Source organism: Rattus norvegicus, chromosome 10 (assembly GCF_021556685.1).
Source record: "Rattus norvegicus strain SHRSP/BbbUtx chromosome 10, alternate assembly SHRSP_T2T, whole genome shotgun sequence".
Lineage (NCBI taxonomy): Eukaryota > Metazoa > Chordata > Mammalia > Rodentia > Muridae > Rattus > Rattus norvegicus.
Genome location: NC_141543.1, coordinates 87,009,382 through 87,026,755, shown reverse-complemented (window position 1 = coordinate 87,026,755; position 17,374 = coordinate 87,009,382). Strand labels below are relative to the sequence as shown.

Below are 17,374 nucleotides of genomic sequence, written 5' to 3'. Positions count from 1 at the left end.
AGCACCAGGTATGCAGCTACACCCCTACCATGGATTAACCTCTGAAACATAAGTAAACCCCCAACTAAACGCTTTTTTAAAATAAGCGTTTCCTTGGCCCTGCTGTCTTTTCACAGCAAGAGAACAGTGACTAAGACGATATATATATATATATATATATATATATATATATATATATATATATATATATACATTTTTTTTTTTTTGAAATAGAGTCTCACTAGGTATCCTGAGCTGGTCTCAAAACTCAATTTCCCCAATGCTCGGATTGTGTGCTGTGATGGTTTTGCATAGGCTCCGCCCAGGGAATGGCACTATTAGGAGATGTGGCCATGTTGGAGTAGGTGTGTCACTTTGGGTGTGGACTTTTAATACCCTTGTCCTAGCTGCCTGGAAGTGAGTCTTTTTCTAGCAGCCTTCAGATGAAGATATAGAACTCTTAGCTCCTCCTGCACCATGCCTGCCTGGACGCTGCCATGCTCCCGCCTTGATGATCATGGACTGAACCTCTGAACCTTTAAGTCAGCCCCGATGAAATACTGTCCTTTATAAGACTTGCCTTGGTCATGGTGTCTGTTTGCAGCAATAAAACCCTAAGACACCTTCCATCACGTCGGACAGCAAACCATGGTTCTTCTTCCTCTCCTTTCTGTGCCTCTGTTCGCAATGTCTTTTCACCCAGGAGTGTCCTCTCCCAACTATTCACAACATAAGCCATTTGCACTCAGTTCTCCTAGGAATTATATCTCTCTGGAGACCTTGTCTATCCTCTCTCCAGGGACGCAGTGTGCCCTTTCTGCTCGATCAGGTAGCCTTCCCAGGAGTCCCTGACATCCCACCGACCTCTCTGATATTTCAGGGAGCACTCTGTACCATGGACGTTTGTCTATGCTTCTTTCAAACAGTCACCCCTGGCTGACAAAGCCTCAGAGCTGTGTCTGTGGTTATATCCCCAGTGTTGAGCAGGACCTGACTCATCTATTAACTATGAACTCAAGACCTAACTGAGCCGGGTCCCTTAGCTGCTTTCTCTGTTTCCGTTTACCCTTACGGTAAAGAAGAAAGTTCCTCTCTTTTTAGACAGGGTTTCCCTGAGTAGACCGGGCTAGCCTGGAACACACCGTGTAGCCCAGGCTGGGCTTGAGTTTGTCATCTTCTTCCCTCTGTCTCCCGAGTCTAGGCATCGAAGGCATGTTCTATTACATCCACATCATAAAACAATTCTTTACAACTTGTAATTTATATTTTTCTTTTTTTTTTTTCTTTTTCTTTTTTCTTTTTTTCGGAGCTGGGGACCGAACCCAGGGCCTTCTGCTTGCTAGGCAAGTGCTCTACCACTGAGCTAAATCCCCAACCCCTATATTTTTCTTATTTGTTTCCAATGGCATTATTTTTATTGTGTATGTGCATGTGTGTGCGTGAGCATTAGTGCGTGTACACTCTTAGAGCCCAGGTATGTCACATCCCCTGAGACTGGGGTTACAAGTGGTTGTGAGCTTCCCAGTATAGGTGCTGGGACACAAAGTGGGTCCTCTGCGAGTGTAGCACTCGCTCGTAACCACTGAGCTCTCTCTCCAGCCCCTCATGAAGAAAACTCATAATTTGGTCACAGAAAGATCCTTCAAGACTTTCCCTGGCTCTCCCTCTGTGCATCACCCTCCTCACACCGTGCCCTTATGCTGGTGTTCACCTTGACCTCGTTCATTGCCCTAAAGGTGTTGTGCGCCTCTCCACCGCCCTTGACTTTCCAGACTGTGACCTCTATTGACTTCACTGCAGATTTTTCTTTTTTTAGGTTTTTCTCTACCAAATTCCAAGAAAATAAGAACCAGTTAGTCTTTCTCATGCTTCTGGCTATACTGCCCTATGCATAACACACACTCAATACATTGCATAAATTGTAAACAATTAAATTCTAACCCTACAGACCACCACCGTCGTCGTCGTCGTCGTCGTCGTCGTCGTCTTCTTCTTCTTCTTCTTCTTCTTCTTCTTCTTCTTCTTCTTCTTCTTCTTCTTCTTCTTCTTCTTCTTCTTCTTCTTCTTCTTTTCCTCCTCTTCTTCCTCCTCCTTCTCCTCCTCCTCCTCCTTCTTTCTCCTTCTCTCTCCCCTACCCCTCCCCCGCCTCCTTCCTTCCCTCTTGTCTTCAGATCGTCCTGGCTAAGGCGTTCTTCTGCTTTTCTTCTTATTTTGTTTTGTTTCATTGAAACAGGGTCTTACATAGCTGGGGTTGGTATCCAACTTCCTGTGTATTTCTGAGCTTCCTGTTTCTAACTCTCCAGGGCTGGCACTTTAGGCAAGAGCCACTATTCCCACCTTCATGCGGTGCTAGGAATGGAACCCTGGGCCTCCTGCATGCCAGGCAAGCACATTGCTAACTGAGCTTCTCCCCCCTACACTGTGATCTAGGAAGAGGCTATCAGGATAGGGCATGAGACGGACAGCCCTCATCCCAGCCTCTAGCTCAAACCACACACACACACACACACACACACACACACACACACACACACAGAAGAAAAGAAGGGTGTGGGGCTATTCTAGGAGGAGTGAATATTCCCTAGGACTGTCCTCCAGGGCCTTGGAGCATCACAGGCACTTCTGGAGGACATGTGCCACCTGCTCAGCTGCCCAACTTTCTCTGTGCCTTCAATTCTACATTCATTCTTCCCTGCCACATTCCCCCAGCAGAGTCCCTCCCTCTCTGGTTAACACTCCCTTCCTGTGTCCTCCCATGGCTGCATCACAGGCCACGGCAGGCAGTAGAAGAAGATGTTGGAGAACAGGATTGAGAATCCACTCCACGGCTGTTGTTTTTCTCTCAGCATCTTTACTTTTGTCTAAGAGGAAGTAAACATTGATCCCTAATACACTTGGTATCCCTAGGTATCCCAGTACACTGGTGAGACTGAGGAGGGACAGAGAAAGGGTGAGGGTCTTGAGGGTAGGCCATCAGCTTATCACACAAGTGCCTTTCTCCTTGAAGGGATTCTTGTCTTCTGGGATGCCTTTCAGAAGAGGGTCGGTCCCTGATTGGGCCTCTACATAATCCTTGATTTCCTTTCCTGTCTTGGAAATCTGTAAGACGACAAAACGTGATCACAGCTCTTGTTTGTTTTTTTCAGAATCCATGATTTGGCAATGGGAGGAAGATGGGCAGGGTAGGAATGGGGTTAAAGAGGAAGGAGGTAGAGAAAGAGGCAGGCAAGAGGCTGAGACCCTTGAACTAACCCTCAAACATCTCATGGGATCATGCCAGCCCAGCCTGGAGACAGTTCTCAGTGCCCAGGAACATGAGGTGGACACCAACTATCTTCTATAGCCCAGCCCAGCCCAGCCCAGCCCAGCCCTGAGATACATTCTGTGCCTAGTATCTCCTCTCAGTTTTGAATCGGAAGAGATACAGAGGCCGAGAAGAGTGACGGCAGGCTCACCGGATCACGTGGGTTCTTCACTTCCTTCTTCAACTGCTCCACCTCCATCCTCAGCAGCTCCTTCTCACTGAGATCCTGGGCCATCCTGCTCTAGAGGGAGACTTGGGTTCTGACAGGATCCCACAGCCATGAGCACTTCCCCTCCAATTCTACACTTTTCCTGGCCTTAGCCCCCCAATCAAGGTCCCTCTTTGGTTAACATTCCTGCAAATGTGTCTGTCCCTCCACCCAACCGTACCCTCCACCCCTTGCTCTATCATGAGCAATGGTTTAGAAGGACTAGAAGGGACCAGTGAGATGGGAGCGGGACAATCTTTGCCCTTAAATAAGAACCTCTTTACAGAGGAAATAGAAAAGGAAGGGGAAACAGAGTTTAAACCTGGAAAATTTGGTACAAAGAATGACTGCTCTATTCGATGATTCAGGAGAGTGTCTTATGTCTACGTCCTGCAGCGGACAGTATGCCCAGTGTTAAGACTAGGTGCTTTGGAGGGAGCCAGAGTCCAACAGTGACCCCCAACCCTGCTGCTTCCTCCTGTGTGGCTTTAGACAAGTCATACAGCTTCTTCGGGCCTCAGTTTCCCCATCAGCAAACGAGTGCAACAACGGTAGCATTGTTTGTGGTTTTTGAGACTTCTCATATAGCCCAGACTGGCCTCAGACTCTGTATGTAGCTGAGGATGACTTTGAACTCCTGACCCTTCTGCCTCCTCCTAAGTTCTGGAGTTACAGGGATGTACCACAATACCTAGTTCATGTGCTCCTGGAAATGGACACTGAGGATATTGGGCAAGCATTCTGTCAATTCGTCTACATCCCTAATCCCATTATTATTATGAGAACTAAAAACGTAATGCTTGAGGTTGCTGGAGAGATGACTTGTAGAACACTCATTGCCCTTGCAGAGGACGAGGATTCGAGTCCCAGCATCCTCCTCATGGCTCACAACTACCTATAACCCCCAGTTCCAGAGGATTCAATGCCCTCTCCTGACCTCTGTGAGAACCAGGAAACACATGTGGTACAGTTTATCTGTGCAAGTCAAACATTCATACATATGATATAAAAAAGACAATAACATACGGAAATCATTCGTACATAATGGCCAGGGTACATTTCTTCTTCTTCCTCTTCTTATTTCTAACAATTACATTATTTTTGGTTGTGAGCCTAGCCTTTAACGGCTGAGCCATCTCTCCAGCCCCTAACAATTACATTATTAACATCAAAACTCCAGGTAAAGAGAGGAGAGCCAGCCCGGCACTTAAACTTAGTAATGCTAAGACTAGATCCCAGCCCGGTGCCCCAGAGCCCCCTTACCTGTTAGAGCTCTCTCCAAGTCACCAGTCCGGGAGCAGGACACAATGGTGTTTGAACTTCCTAGAGCTTCATCGGCTGAAAATCTTCAGACAAAGCAGATGGTTGGCAAAGCCAAATCTCTGTTGCCTAAGCTGATCATGAGCTCAGGGTCGTAAGTCCTGATCCCAGCTGAGCCTCCCAGCCCTTCACTCCTCCACAGCAGACACTAACATTCTCCCCGCAAAGTCAAAAACAGGCCACCTCCATTGTGGGCCCCGGGAGCACACATCAGCCTCTCTCCTTTCATGACCACGCCCCTTTTCCCTGGCCCCACAGCTTCCCTCTAGCCTATTGTACCGCTTGCCTGTCTTTCTCCATTACAAAGCCTGTTCCTCCCATGCCAACTAGCTCACAGCTCCCCCCTCCGCTAAGCCCCCCCAAAGGTTCTTCCCCCAACTCCCCCCCAAAAATGGTTCCATTATCGGATTCCACAATTTCACGGTACAAGGGTCTCGATCTTCATTCACTCCATAAAGACACACCCTCAGTTCCAACACTCAATAGTTAGTACCCAGTGGCTGTGTCCGTCCTAATGCTGTGTAACCTTTGCTTCTTGGCCTCCGTGCCCTCCCCGGAGTGTGGAACTCCCCTCTCTTCAATCCCCAATGCTCGCCTACAGTCTGCTTCTTCCCTTTGCCTCTCCCAGGACCACCTGACACCACTATGACATTTAGCAGAGCTGAGCTCCTGCTCTGACAGACATTTGTCCAATAGCGAGGGACATTCTTGAGGAAATGTTAAGGAACCAGTGTGGTTAAGTGAGGTTCCTCTTCTGCCAGGAGGGATGGCAGACGGGGAGGGGGAGGGGCTCTGCAAAGCCATCCCAGATGCAGGATCAAATCCCACTCACATCTGGGAGCTCCCTGAACTCAAGTTTAGGACAGAACCATCGCCCTTCCAACTTTCGGTTAATGCATGAGCCCTGCTCAGCGCTCTGTCCGCCAGTGCTGCCCATACATCCATGTGGAATGGTGTTATCTCACATCAAAGGCCTTCCTGTTGCTGGTCTGAGTGCTCATACTAGTTATTTGGTCCATATCATCTTCTCCTACCTTCATTAGGCACAAAGTACTGGTCACAGGACTTCCTACTCGGCCCTTCACAAGCTTGCCCACAGTTGTTCAGGAATTCTAGCTGTGTCTTCCTGGTGTCTAACCCTGATTCTTCTTGCTGCTGCGAGGGCTGTTTACCATTGTAGTTGTGCTGCCAGCCTGGCCCCGCCCCCAGTATGACTTATCTCCATATCCTATCCACCCTCCTCTTCCCAATCCCGTGGTGACTCATCCCAAGGAAGCCCCCACCCTCTGCTCTTTCCTCCCCTCTTCCATGAGTGGAAAATCCACTCCCGTAGCAGGCCAGCCCCTTCCTCCTGTCTCTACTACCCCATCCCCCCATCAACTAGCTTCCTCTCCAGGACCAGGGAGCAATCACAGATGCCCCGACCTTGGCTTCCTTTGCCTGGTGAGATTGGGAGGCTGAGGCCCCAACAGGCCCCTGGCTTCCCCCTTCTCCTGAGCAGGGGACAGAGAGGCCCAGGCCCAGGGCCCAGGGCCTGACTTCCTCTTGTCCCGGAATGAGCATGCCTACCCCTTTGCAGGCAGGTTTGGGTCTCTCACTCAGAGGAAACCAAAAGCAGAGGGAGGGAAGGCAGAGCGGCCAATCAGGGGCAGGGTGAGGCTCAAAACCCAGCAGGCTCCCCAGGGAACCCCACCGAGGCCGAGCCATGGCGGAGCTGCAGCAGCTGCAGCAGTTGCAGGAGTTCGATATCCCCACGGGCCGGGAGGCTCTGCGGGGCAACCACAGCGCCCTGCTACGGGTGGCCAACTACTGTGAGGATAACTACTTGCAGGTAAGTGGAGAGGGCTCGTGCCAGGATATACCTCGAGGGGACCGCAGCACAGTCCCTCTGGCAGGGTCATCTGACAGGTATCTGTTCCCACCTTGGCTGAGCAATCTTTAGGCATCAGCGCCATCTCAGTGCTTCCAAAGCGCCACAACCCTTGTTCCCGGGACACAGCCTCAGAGGTAGAGGATACGTGAATATCACTGTATCTGTAATCGATTCTCCCACCTTACCACAGATCATCCTTCTCACAGGTGCTGGTACTGTCTTCAAGTTGGTCTATGGCAGTCAAAAACTTCCCACACACGGGAAGGGGGTTTGTTCCTTGACGTTTTGAAAGAGAACAGAGGAGAGTCAGAGCAGATCCTGATGAGAGAACCGGTGGCTGCTGGGAAATGAGGCACTGTAGAGCAGCTTCAGATGGTTTTTGAGATGTGGTATCATTGTATGGCCTAGGCTGGCCTTGAGTTCACTATAGCCCAGGCTGACCTTGAGTTCTCTGTAGCCCAGGCTGGCCTCAGATCTACCGTCCTCTTGTGTCAGCCTTCCCTTAGTGCTGGGATTACAGGCTTCTACCACCTCTCCTGGCCATTGTTTGGGACAGATGTTTTGTTACAGTTTCTTTCTTTCTTTTTTTTTTTTTTTTTTTTTTTTTTGGTTCTTTTTTTTCGGAGCTGGGGACCTAACCCAGGGCCTTTCGCGTCCTAGTTAAGCGCTCTACCACTGAGCTAAATCCCCAGCCCCTTGTTACAGTTTCTTAAGGTATTGGGAGGGGAGCCCAGGGCTGTCTGGGAAGAGCTCTTCTGCTGAGCTAAGCCTCACTTCACCCTGGAGTAGTCAGTCTTGTTCACATAACATTGATTCCTGGGGAGAGAAGAGAGGCAGAGAGGACTTCATGACTATCCGCCTACTCCTTTGTCAATCCTCACAGCCACCATGTGAGACAAAGACTATAATTCTTGTTTTATGAATGTGAAAACGGTAGCGTAAAGCGTGTGTGTGTGTGTGTGTGTGTGTGTGTGTGTGTGTGTGTGTGTGTGTGTAGAGGTGGCTTCTCCGGAGTCACCCAGCTCTGCATCACAGAGCCAAGCATGGCTGCCCTGCCTTCTCACCTGAGCCCCTTTCTCTCCATCTGTCCACATGTCTGACACGGTGTATGGCTGGCTTGGGAAAGCTTATCTGCACTCCTTGTCCTCGGTTTCCTCTGCTCCATTAAGAGCGACAGGCTGGACTGGAGAGATGGCTCAGCAGTTAAAAGCACTGACTGTTCTTCCAGAGGACCTGAGTTCAATTCCCAGCAAGCACATGGTGGTTCATAGCCATCTGTAATGGGATCCAATGCTCTCTTCTGGTGTGTCTGAAGACAGCTACGGTGTACTCATATACATATATAAATCTTTAAAAACAATGGCCAACATTAAGAGTGACAGGCCAAGTCTGCAACCTCTTACACCTAGCCAGACGGTGAGATAACACCAGGGGCCTCCTCCTGTTATGAGGGGGCTGGGGAGAAAAAAGAACCAAAGGCCTATGGGAAATGGGAGAGCGAAGAGGCAATGATGGCCAAGTTCTCAACGTACCCTCCCACAGCCTTCCTCAGTCCTTCCAGGTGAGCGCTGTGCACACTTCCCAGTGAGAAAGCTGGGGTTTGGAAAGGGTTAGACTCCGTCTCCAGAGGCCTCCAAGGTAGTCACCGAGACAGGATTCCAACTTGGAATGCTGGCTGGCTGTGGTGGCCCATACTCCTGATGCCAGTTCTTGGGAGACTACAGCAGGAGGATCTTAGAACGTTCTACCTATGTTCTAGTCTACATAGAGAGTCCACGTTAGTCAGGATTGCATAGCAGGACACTCCCTCTAATAGATCAAAAACAGCAAATGGAAATCCCAAATAAAAGAACGACCAGGATTCTGACTCTTGGGCCCAGTTCTTAACCCTTCAAGCCACAGTGCTACCTTGAGTGTCATTCTGGTGTGTGTGAGTGTGTGTGTGTGTGTGTGTGTGTGTGTGTGAGAGAGAGAGAGAGACAGACAGACAGACAGAGAGACCGACATACACACAGAGACAAATAGAGACAGACAGACACAGAGAGACCGACATATACACAGAGACAGATAGAGACAGACAGACAGACACAGAGACAGACAGAGACACCGAGTGACAGTCTGTAGATAGATGATCTGCCATGTGGCTTATATACCTATCCTGCCTGCTAGCACGTAGGCAGGCTCCCCTGGCGGGGAAGGAGACAGCCTTTTGTGTTCCATGATGTCGTCCCATCCCTCACAGTGCTGCTAGTGGGTGCAATCCCATGTGTACAATTGGTGTGCACACGGGACCTGAAGCCACAAAGCTGAGTCACCAGGTCTGCCACTTAACTTAGGAAGGTGTGGCGAGTCTCCCATTGCATGGTCTTTCTTTCTTCTTTTCTTTGTTTCTGTTTTTCTTTTTTCCTTCCTTCCAATATTGCCTCTCTGTAGCTCAGACTGGTCTTGAATTTAGGGCCTGTCTGCCTCACCACGACCTCCCCCCCGCCCCTCCAGAAGACTGAAATGAATGACAGGACTGTGCCACAATTTGGGGGTGGGATGAGGTTCCTTTTAAACTCTATACCTTCTCCAAGCTGTTTGCAAGTATGAATCGGAACAATGTGTAGAACCGGTTACCCAGGGCCCATCATCCTTTAAGAAGGGCAGAATAAACGTAGCAGCTATTTTTTTTGTTTTTTTTTTTTTTCTTTTCTTTTTTTCGGAGCTGGAGACCGAACCCAGGGCCTTGTGCTTGCTAGGCAAGCACTCTACCACTGAGCTAAATCCCCAACCCATGTTTTTTAGAGATATTTATCTACATTTCAAATGTTATCACAGAGGAAAATTTTTGGGTGATGTCTTTAAGAAGGCCTCTGTCCCATCTTTCTCCAACTGAGTGTCAGAAACCCATGCAGGTGACAAATGGGTCTGTGCAGGGTTCTCAGTCAGGGTTGACTGAGTGTAAAAACAGACTCATTTGCATGACAGCTTAGGTGAAGGATCCCAGTCTCTTGTTCCTCCAGACCTGACTTTGGACCAAGATTAAAGCTAGAGGTTAGAGACATCTGGGCTAGAAGAACCCAGAGCTGGGCCCAAACAGACACGTTTCTTGTTTGGGTTGCAAAGTCCATGTGCCAGGCTGGGTAGGGCTGGGTAACAGGCACAGGGGGCTGCTTTCTCACCTATAGAACAAAGACCTAGAGCGCAGCCTGCAGTCCTCTCTAGCCTCTTGCCTAGCCAGTGCTCTGGGTGGCATAGCTGATGGGATGAGAAATGTATCGCATTTGCAGATGACATGTAAATCAGCACACAAATGAACATCGCTCTCCTGCTGTCAGAACAGAAAAGTGGGGAAGGGAAGGACCGCGGTGCGGGTTTTCCAGAAGGTTCTAGTTCTGATCGTGTGAGAGGAATACAGAGAAATCTCACAGAGGACACAGCTCTGATAGCACCAGTGACAGGTCCTATGGAGTACACAAAGTTCCAAGCCATGGGTGTGCAGCCTTGTCCGTCAGATCACTGCCGCTCCAAATTGCCTTGGGTTCCCCTCTGCCTCCCACCACCGCCCAAAAGGACAGGCTTCAGTGCAGCAAGCCCATGGTTGATGGGGAAGGGGGAAGCTGCTTGGTGAAGCAAGTTTACCCAGCCCTGAAGGTCTGGTCTGGGACCGAAAAAAAAGAGAGTCCATTTTTGTCTTTAGCCACTCACTGGCCACCCCTTTCCCAGTGACTGGCAGTGTGGCACTGGTCAGTGTCTGGCAAGCAGTAGGAAGCTATCCAGCTAACGTTTGGTTCCCCTTTGACCTGTCAATCATCCTACCAATGCACATTGATTGACTATCTTCTGTGTGTCAGGGACTATGTCAGCATAGGATGCAGAACAGGATGGATTAGCTTTCTGTCTTCATGGTATTTGTCTTTGGATGGGGGAAGGGGTGACAAGAAATAAAAAAAGAACAGGGCAAGTATGGTATGTCATAAAGGAGAGCTGGGTAAAAGCTTAGGGCGCAGAGAGAAATGGAGAAGCTGGAACCTCAGGTTAAAAGAGCTCTAAGAACCGTAGGTGCGAAGGCCCAGAGGTAGGAACAATCCCGCTTGCCAGGGATTAGAACATCAGTAGCCAGTGTGGCTGGAGAGAAGGGAGGGATGTGTGTAAGGGGAAGGATGGTATTTTAAAGCCAACGGTTCACGGGCAGATGAGGATGTCTCATGCCTTTGATCCCAGCATTCAGGAGGCAGAGGCAGGTGGATCTCTGAGTTCAAGGCCAGCCTGGTCTACAGAGTGAGTTCCAGGACAGCCAAGGCTACGCAGAGAAACCCTGTCTCAAAAAACATAATAGTAATAATAATAACAATAACAACAACAACAACAACATCAATGATGATGATGATGATAGAGCCAGCTGCACTGGCACACACCTGCAATCCTAGTACTTAGGAGCTGGAGGCAGGAGGATCAGGAGTTCAAGGCCAGCCTTGGTTATACAAGAGTTTGAGGCCTATAATACACGAGACCCTGTTCCAAAAATGGAAAAAGAAAAAAGAAAGAAAGAAAGAAAGAAGGAAAAGAAACAGAAGAAGAAAGAGAAGAAGAGAAGCATGTTAGGAATCTGTCAGAGGGAATGAGAGGACACAGTGCCCCTCTCTCGGTTCCCACACACCTTCCTGAGGGTTGGGGCTAAGGAAGTAAGGTCAACAGGGGCTGTCACTTCTGGCCTCCCTTTGGTTTGGGGACTTTGGTTTATAAGTAAAACCCTGCTATTGGCTGGTTGGTTTTTAAGTGGGGGATGTCTCCTCCAGCCAGCTTCACCTTCCCCTCACCAGCCAGCCTGCCAGGAGACATTTGCTGAGGAAGGCAGTAGGGTCCTCTCAACTCTGTCCTCAGCTCCACTACTGGAGGACAGGATTCCTGCCCCGACCCCCACCTCCAGTTCTCTCAGGCTGTGATTTGCTTTCCCAACGTTCCTTGCACCGTCCTCCCATGTCCTTCTCACTACAACATCATCCTTCCGGAAGCTACCTCTGGCATCCAAGGACCTCGGCTTTCTCCGAGTTCAGCTCCGCCTTCCTTAGATTCTCTTCTGGCTCCGTCCTACTCTGCTAAGGAAGCAGTGGTATGTGCTGGCCTCGGGCCAAGGCTGTGTGTATTTCAGGCCACAGACAAGCGGAAGGCGCTGGAAGAGACGATGGCTTTCACCACCCAGGCCCTGGCCAGTGTAGCCTATCAAGTGGGTAACCTGGCGGGGCACACGCTTCGAATGCTGGATCTACAGGGTGCTGCCCTGCGGCAGGTGGAAGCCAAGATGAGCACACTGGGCCAGGTAAGGACGTGGGAAGGCGTCCCCTTTCCATCCTGCTCTTCCTCTAACTCAGATAGCCTCTGTGACAAAGGTCCCTTGATTTTCTCCGTGTCTGCCTGGTCAATTTGACTACAGAAGGTTGTCACGTTCTGAACTTTGGAGATGTCTATTATGGCTATGTCTTAGTGGGGTTCTTGCTACCCCATTAGATACAAGGTTCTCTGAAAGTAGACTCTCCCTCTCTCTCTCCCTCTCCTTCCCTCTCTCTTTCTCTCTCCCTCTCTCTCTCCTTCTCTCTCCCTCCCTCTCTCACTCCCTCTCTCTTCCTCCCTCTCCCTCTCTCCTCCTCCTTCCCTCTCTCTTTCTCTCTCCCTCTCTCTCTCCCTCTCTTTCCCTCTCTCTCCCTCTCCCTCTCTCTCTCCCTCTCCCTTTCCTTCCCTCTCTCTCCCTCTCTCCCTCTCTTCCTCTCTCTCTCCCTCTCTCTCTCTCCCTTTCTTTCTCTCTCCCTCTCTTCCTCTCTCTCTCTCTCTCTCTCTCTCTCTCTCCCTCCCCCCCCCCCCATCTCTCTCCTCTCTCTGAATGTGATTCTGAATGTCTAATTGTTTGCTGTTCATAATACCTGCAGAGAACAGGAGAGACCACAGGCCATCCTGTCTTCATTGGAATATATTCAATGATTAGTAAATGCCCTCCACTCAGGCTAGGCAAGTAGACCAGCCCATCTTTGGCCCCACAGGAGTCCCTGCTAACAATGTACAGAGTCCCTACCCCTTGGCTCATAAATACCTACCCTTGGTTCATAAATACTTTCAGCCTTCCTTCCTGGATCCTTGACCCCACAAGGCATATGAGAGTTAGACTTTTGGCCTGACCGTTATGTTCCCAAGGGGGAGGGTGTCAGTGTGTGGGGTGTGTTTTCCTCTTCTTCCTGAAGAGGCCCAAGGTCCCACCCCTCAAGGCCGGAGGGAACATTCCAAGAGGAAGTTAATTCACACACTAGTCCACTAAAGGGGAGAGCTGATTTAGTTACCTTTCTCTGTCACCTCCACAGTACGCCCTTCTGCACCAAAGCCTGGGCTGTCCTTCAAGCCCTTCCCAGCAACCCTAGGGTTTTTTTTTTTTCTCCCTTCTCTTCTGGTTCCTGCATGGCTAATAATAACCCTTATTCTCGTCTCTCAGGAAGTTGCTCCAAAGTGGCTTCATCCTTCCCTGCTACTCTTTCTCCAGTTACTGTATGGCCTTGGGATTCTTTAGGAATTCTTGGGATTCCCTGTCCCCCCACAGTCCCCATGCTTTCTTCCTCCCCTCTTTTGAGACAGGGTCTCACTGGCTAGTCTAGAACCCATCATGTAGAACAGGTTGGACTCAAACTCCCAGAGATTTACCTACCTGCCTCTGCCTCTGGAGCAGTCTCCTTCTCTTAAAGGAAATGGTGAGGTACAGGCTGTTTCTCATGGTCCCCTTCCCCCTCCCAATTTTGTCGTGTAGATGGTGAACATGCACCTGGAGAAAGTAGCCAGAAGGGAGATTGGCACGTTGGCCACTGTCGTGCGGCTGCCCCCTAGCCAGAAGGTCATCCCTCCTGAGAGCCTGCCTCCCCTCACTCCCTACTGCAGAAAACCCCTCAACTTTGCCTGCTTGGATGATGTTGGCCATGGAGTCAAGGTAAGGAGAACTCTGCTCTTCCCCGCTGCCCACCCTGTCTGCCATGTAGCTCCCTCCCTCTTCCCAAGCTTTTGTACTACCTCACAGCCCCCTTTCCTCTCTCACACTCCAGGACGCATGGCCTAAACTCCATGCTCTCTCAAAGTTCTTAACTACCCTGCACTCCGACATTGCTCCTGGAAGATCATGAGCTGTTCCTGCCCCAACCCCCCGAATGGGTCGTGGTGTGTGTGGTGTGTGTGTGTGTGTGTGTGTGTGTGTGTGTGTGTGTGTGTGTGTGAAGGGGAAGAGGGGGAAGGGAATCAGGGCGTGCATGAGAACCACTCCTCAACCACATGAGAACAGCAACTTCCTCTGTCTGGGGGTTTGAGGTCATTGCTCTAAAAAGTCACTCCAGGATGCTGGTGGTAGGGACAGGAGGTAACAACAGAAAGGAGAGTTGGTGGAGGGGCTTATCACGTTTTTGTCCCCACTGGTTCATGTCAGATTAGATTAGAAGCTTTCCTGGGTCTTAACCCCTTGATGTCATGTCAGACCCCAGAAGAGAAAATAGCTCTTTCCTTCAGTCCCCAGGTCCCTATACGTTCCTTTTTTCCTGTCTAGCTGTCTTATCTTTTGTTTTTCTTTTGCTGGGGCAGTGGATGAAACCCATACCTTCTACAAACTCAGCAGAAGCTCCACCCCTGAGCTTTATGCCCAGCCTCTAACTTACCCTTTATTCCGCTGTCCCAGTCTTATCTCTAGTGGGGCAGGGTGACAGAGAGCATGAGCCTCAGGTGCTCATGCTGCGGGAAGTCCCAAAGCTACCGAGGTGTCTCTTGCCTCAGGAGTTGCACCCTGTCACTCCTAAGTGTCTTGGGTTCTGCCATGCCTATGCCGTGAATGTGGGAGGTTTATAGAAAATGATGAGTTTCCTGTGTCCTGTCTCTGTCCGCTCCTCAGCTCGTGCCAGAGCACAAACCTAATAAGAACTAAGGGCCACCAAGTCACCCAGCCCCCTGGGAATTTGAGAAGGTGTGGGGGTGCAAAAGGCCAACTCACTCACTGTGGCTATGCAGAGGAAGTGGCTCTCAGACGCGTCTGTACTGTGGGTTTATTTCTGTGGGATGGCTCTGAGGGACCTGCTGCAGGCTTAAGGGGTAGGGGTGGAGGTAGGGGTAGGGGTAGGGCGGGAGGAGCGCTGAGAAGTGGAAGTAGGAACTTGCTGAGTCTGGCTAGCCCTCCCAGTTCTCGCCCTCCCCTCCCCCATTTCCTCCCAGGGATTAGGGTGAGAATGGTTCCCCTTGTCCCAGATGTCAACCCGATCCTTCTCCCTTCAGGACTTGAGCACACAGCTGTCACGGACCGGGACCCTGTCTCGCAAGAGCATAAAGGCGCCCGCTACACCTGCCTCTGCCACGCTGGGGTGAGGCCTCAAGGCCATGCCAACCAGCCCTGCCCAGCCACTCGTGGTTCTCAACTGCTTCCCCCACTCCCCCCTCTCCCTCCCCCAGCACCTGGCGCCTTGATGCTCCGGCGCCTCGCGCCCAGCTTCTTTCTCCCTCCGCGAGTCGCCCTTCCTCAATCCTAAACCCTGTAAAGCAGAGACCCCTCCCTCCTCATGCCACCCTACTCCACCCCCGCAGGAGACCACCCCGGATCCCTGAGCCGGTGCAGCTCCCAGCGGTGCCAGACGGCAAGCTCTCCGCTGCCTCCTCTGTGTCTTCCTTGGCCTCCGCAGGGTGAGCGCTTGAGTCTAGCCTTGTGGGTGGGTAGACAGTAGGTGGATCTTGAGAGGAGATCTCCACCCAGACTTCTGGTTGAGAAAACTAAGGACCACTGGCTGGGGAAAATAATTTTAGGCTAGATTTTGCTAGGAAGGGTGGGGACCCTCCGGGCTGCTGGGCTAGAAGGCATTCCTCATCAGTATATGGTCTGGTCTTTTAGCAGTGCAGAAGGTGCCAGTGGGATCCCCCAGTCCAAGGGACAGGTAGCACCTGCAACCCCGCCTCCTCCACCTATAGCGCCTGTAACTCCACCTCCTCCACCATTGCCTGCTGAGATCTTCTTGCTGCCCCCTCCGATGGAGGAGTCCCAGCCCCCTCCGGGTAAGTGTCCCATCTTCTTAATAACTCATCTTGAGTCTCTCATCCAGCTCTGTGCCCTTCAGGAACCCCTGGGAAGCAGTGAACCAAGACTATTTTGCACTATGTTCAAAGCTTCTCATTTAATAGGCCCCTTTGGGGGCTGACTCAGTGTTAAGGGCACTGACTGCTCTTCCAGAGGTTCTGAGTTCAAGTCCCAGCAACCATGTGGTGGCTCACAATCATCTGTAGTGGGATCTGATGCCCTCTTCTGGTAGGTCTGAAAGCAGCTTTCATTATATATATATATATATATATATATATATATATATATATATATATGCATATATATTTTTTCCAATATATATATTGAATATATATATTGAAAAAATAATTCTTTAAAAACCCAATAGGACCTTTATAGCTTAAGCCTAGGGACTGACTGTCCACCAGCAGTGGGCTAGCACATTGTGAGTGATGACAGGAATATTAAGGACACTGCAGGGTGACCCAGGGCACCTTTACATGTTTCATCTTCTTCCCAGAAACAGAGTTGCCCCTGCCTCCTCCTCCGGCTCTACAGGGGGATGAACTGGGGCTGCTGCCTCCGCCTCCACCAGGTTTTGGACCGGATGAGCCCAGCTGGGTCCCTGCTGCCTACTTGGAGAAAGGTACCTTTGTACTCTCAGGACTGAAAGGCACCAGAATCCAACGGCAGCGGGTTTCTGGTTAACGGCAGGTTTCTGGTTAACGATACTTTGACCTTCACTCCCCATCCCAGAGGCATCCGCTTCCCTGCCTCAGTGACCCTATTTTGTTCTCCATCCCCTCCTTTTCTGATGATCTGAGTTCTGAAGCCGGGTAGGAAAGAGCGGGGAGGCCTGGTACTGAGTAGTACCTGGGAGAGGTGTGACCGTTCTGAAGGTCCCCATGCAGCCTCCTCCCCACATTCTCCCTGGAGCCTAGTATTATAGTTCCTGTTTCATTGTGGGTGGGTGTGTGTGACAGAGGGGACACCTCACAAGGTTCTTTCCCTGCCCCCGCAGTGGTGACGCTGTACCCATACACCCGGCAGAAGGACAATGAGCTCTCCTTTTCTGAAGGAACCGTCATCTGTGTCACTCGACGCTACTCAGATGGCTGGTGTGAGGGTGTCAGCTCAGAGGGCACTGGATTCTTCCCAGGGAACTATGTGGAGCCCAGCTGCTGACAGCCCAGATCTGTCCCTGCCTCTTTGGTGGGCCTCTTGAGCCCCAAGAAGCCACCTTCCACTCAAAGCTGGACTAAGGACCTGTCTACCTCTTGGGCTGTGAACTGTGTTCAGTCCCACACAGCAGTAGGAAGGGGTATGGGATGGGCTAGAGAGTGGTGGTACTGAGGACGATTGCTCCAGATGGCAAGAACAAAACAAAACAAACCAAGAAGTTAAGTTTAAGCACCTTGCCCAGAGGACCCCCTAGCTCATGCACCGATCGCCAGCATTGAATAAAACTGTTGACCTCCTGGTAGTTGCCCCAAAGGGCTAGAGGGCCTGACAGGGAGTGATGGAAAAGGAACAGGCTTGAGCCCTGCAAACCGCCCCAAGACTCTCCATCTAGGCCTCTGACAATCACAAGCAGCCATTCTCTGGGTGCCTCATGTCCCCACTACTTAAATGGGGCTCCCTGAGAGCAGAGGCACC

General features: G+C 50.6%; 2 protein-coding genes across 10 annotated transcripts; one reads left to right on the top strand and one right to left on the bottom strand.

Annotated features, from left to right (window-relative positions):
- Positions 1–2,808: 2,808 nt before the first annotated feature.
- Positions 2,809–5,955, bottom strand: Gngt2 (G protein subunit gamma transducin 2). 3 transcript variants are annotated; one of them, NM_001135767.1, is given in 4 exon segments: positions 2,809–3,078; positions 3,435–3,524; positions 4,755–4,837; positions 5,846–5,955. In NM_001135767.1, coding segments are annotated over 2 exon segments (210 nt in total). In that variant the 5' UTR covers positions 3,519–3,524; positions 4,755–4,837; positions 5,846–5,955; the 3' UTR covers positions 2,809–2,952.
- A 277-nt stretch (positions 5,956–6,232) lies between these two features.
- Positions 6,233–17,198, top strand: Abi3 (ABI family, member 3). Of its 7 annotated transcripts, none has more exons than NM_001013118.1 (8): positions 6,233–6,642; positions 11,819–11,986; positions 13,454–13,630; positions 14,950–15,035; positions 15,256–15,351; positions 15,557–15,717; positions 16,239–16,364; positions 16,740–17,198. In NM_001013118.1, exons 1-8 carry the CDS (start codon positions 6,517–6,519, stop codon positions 16,901–16,903), a joined length of 1,104 nt encoding a protein of 367 aa, NP_001013136.1. In that variant the 5' UTR covers positions 6,233–6,516; the 3' UTR covers positions 16,904–17,198. The 7 variants fall into 7 exon arrangements, with proteins under 7 accessions (NP_001013136.1, XP_087428282.1, XP_087428280.1 ...); XM_087572156.1 differs by having other exon boundaries at positions 6,503–6,642; positions 15,560–15,717; positions 16,245–16,364; positions 16,740–17,196; XM_087572154.1 differs by having other exon boundaries at positions 6,503–6,642; positions 15,560–15,717; positions 16,740–17,196.
- The last annotated feature ends 176 nt before the right edge of the window (positions 17,199–17,374 follow it).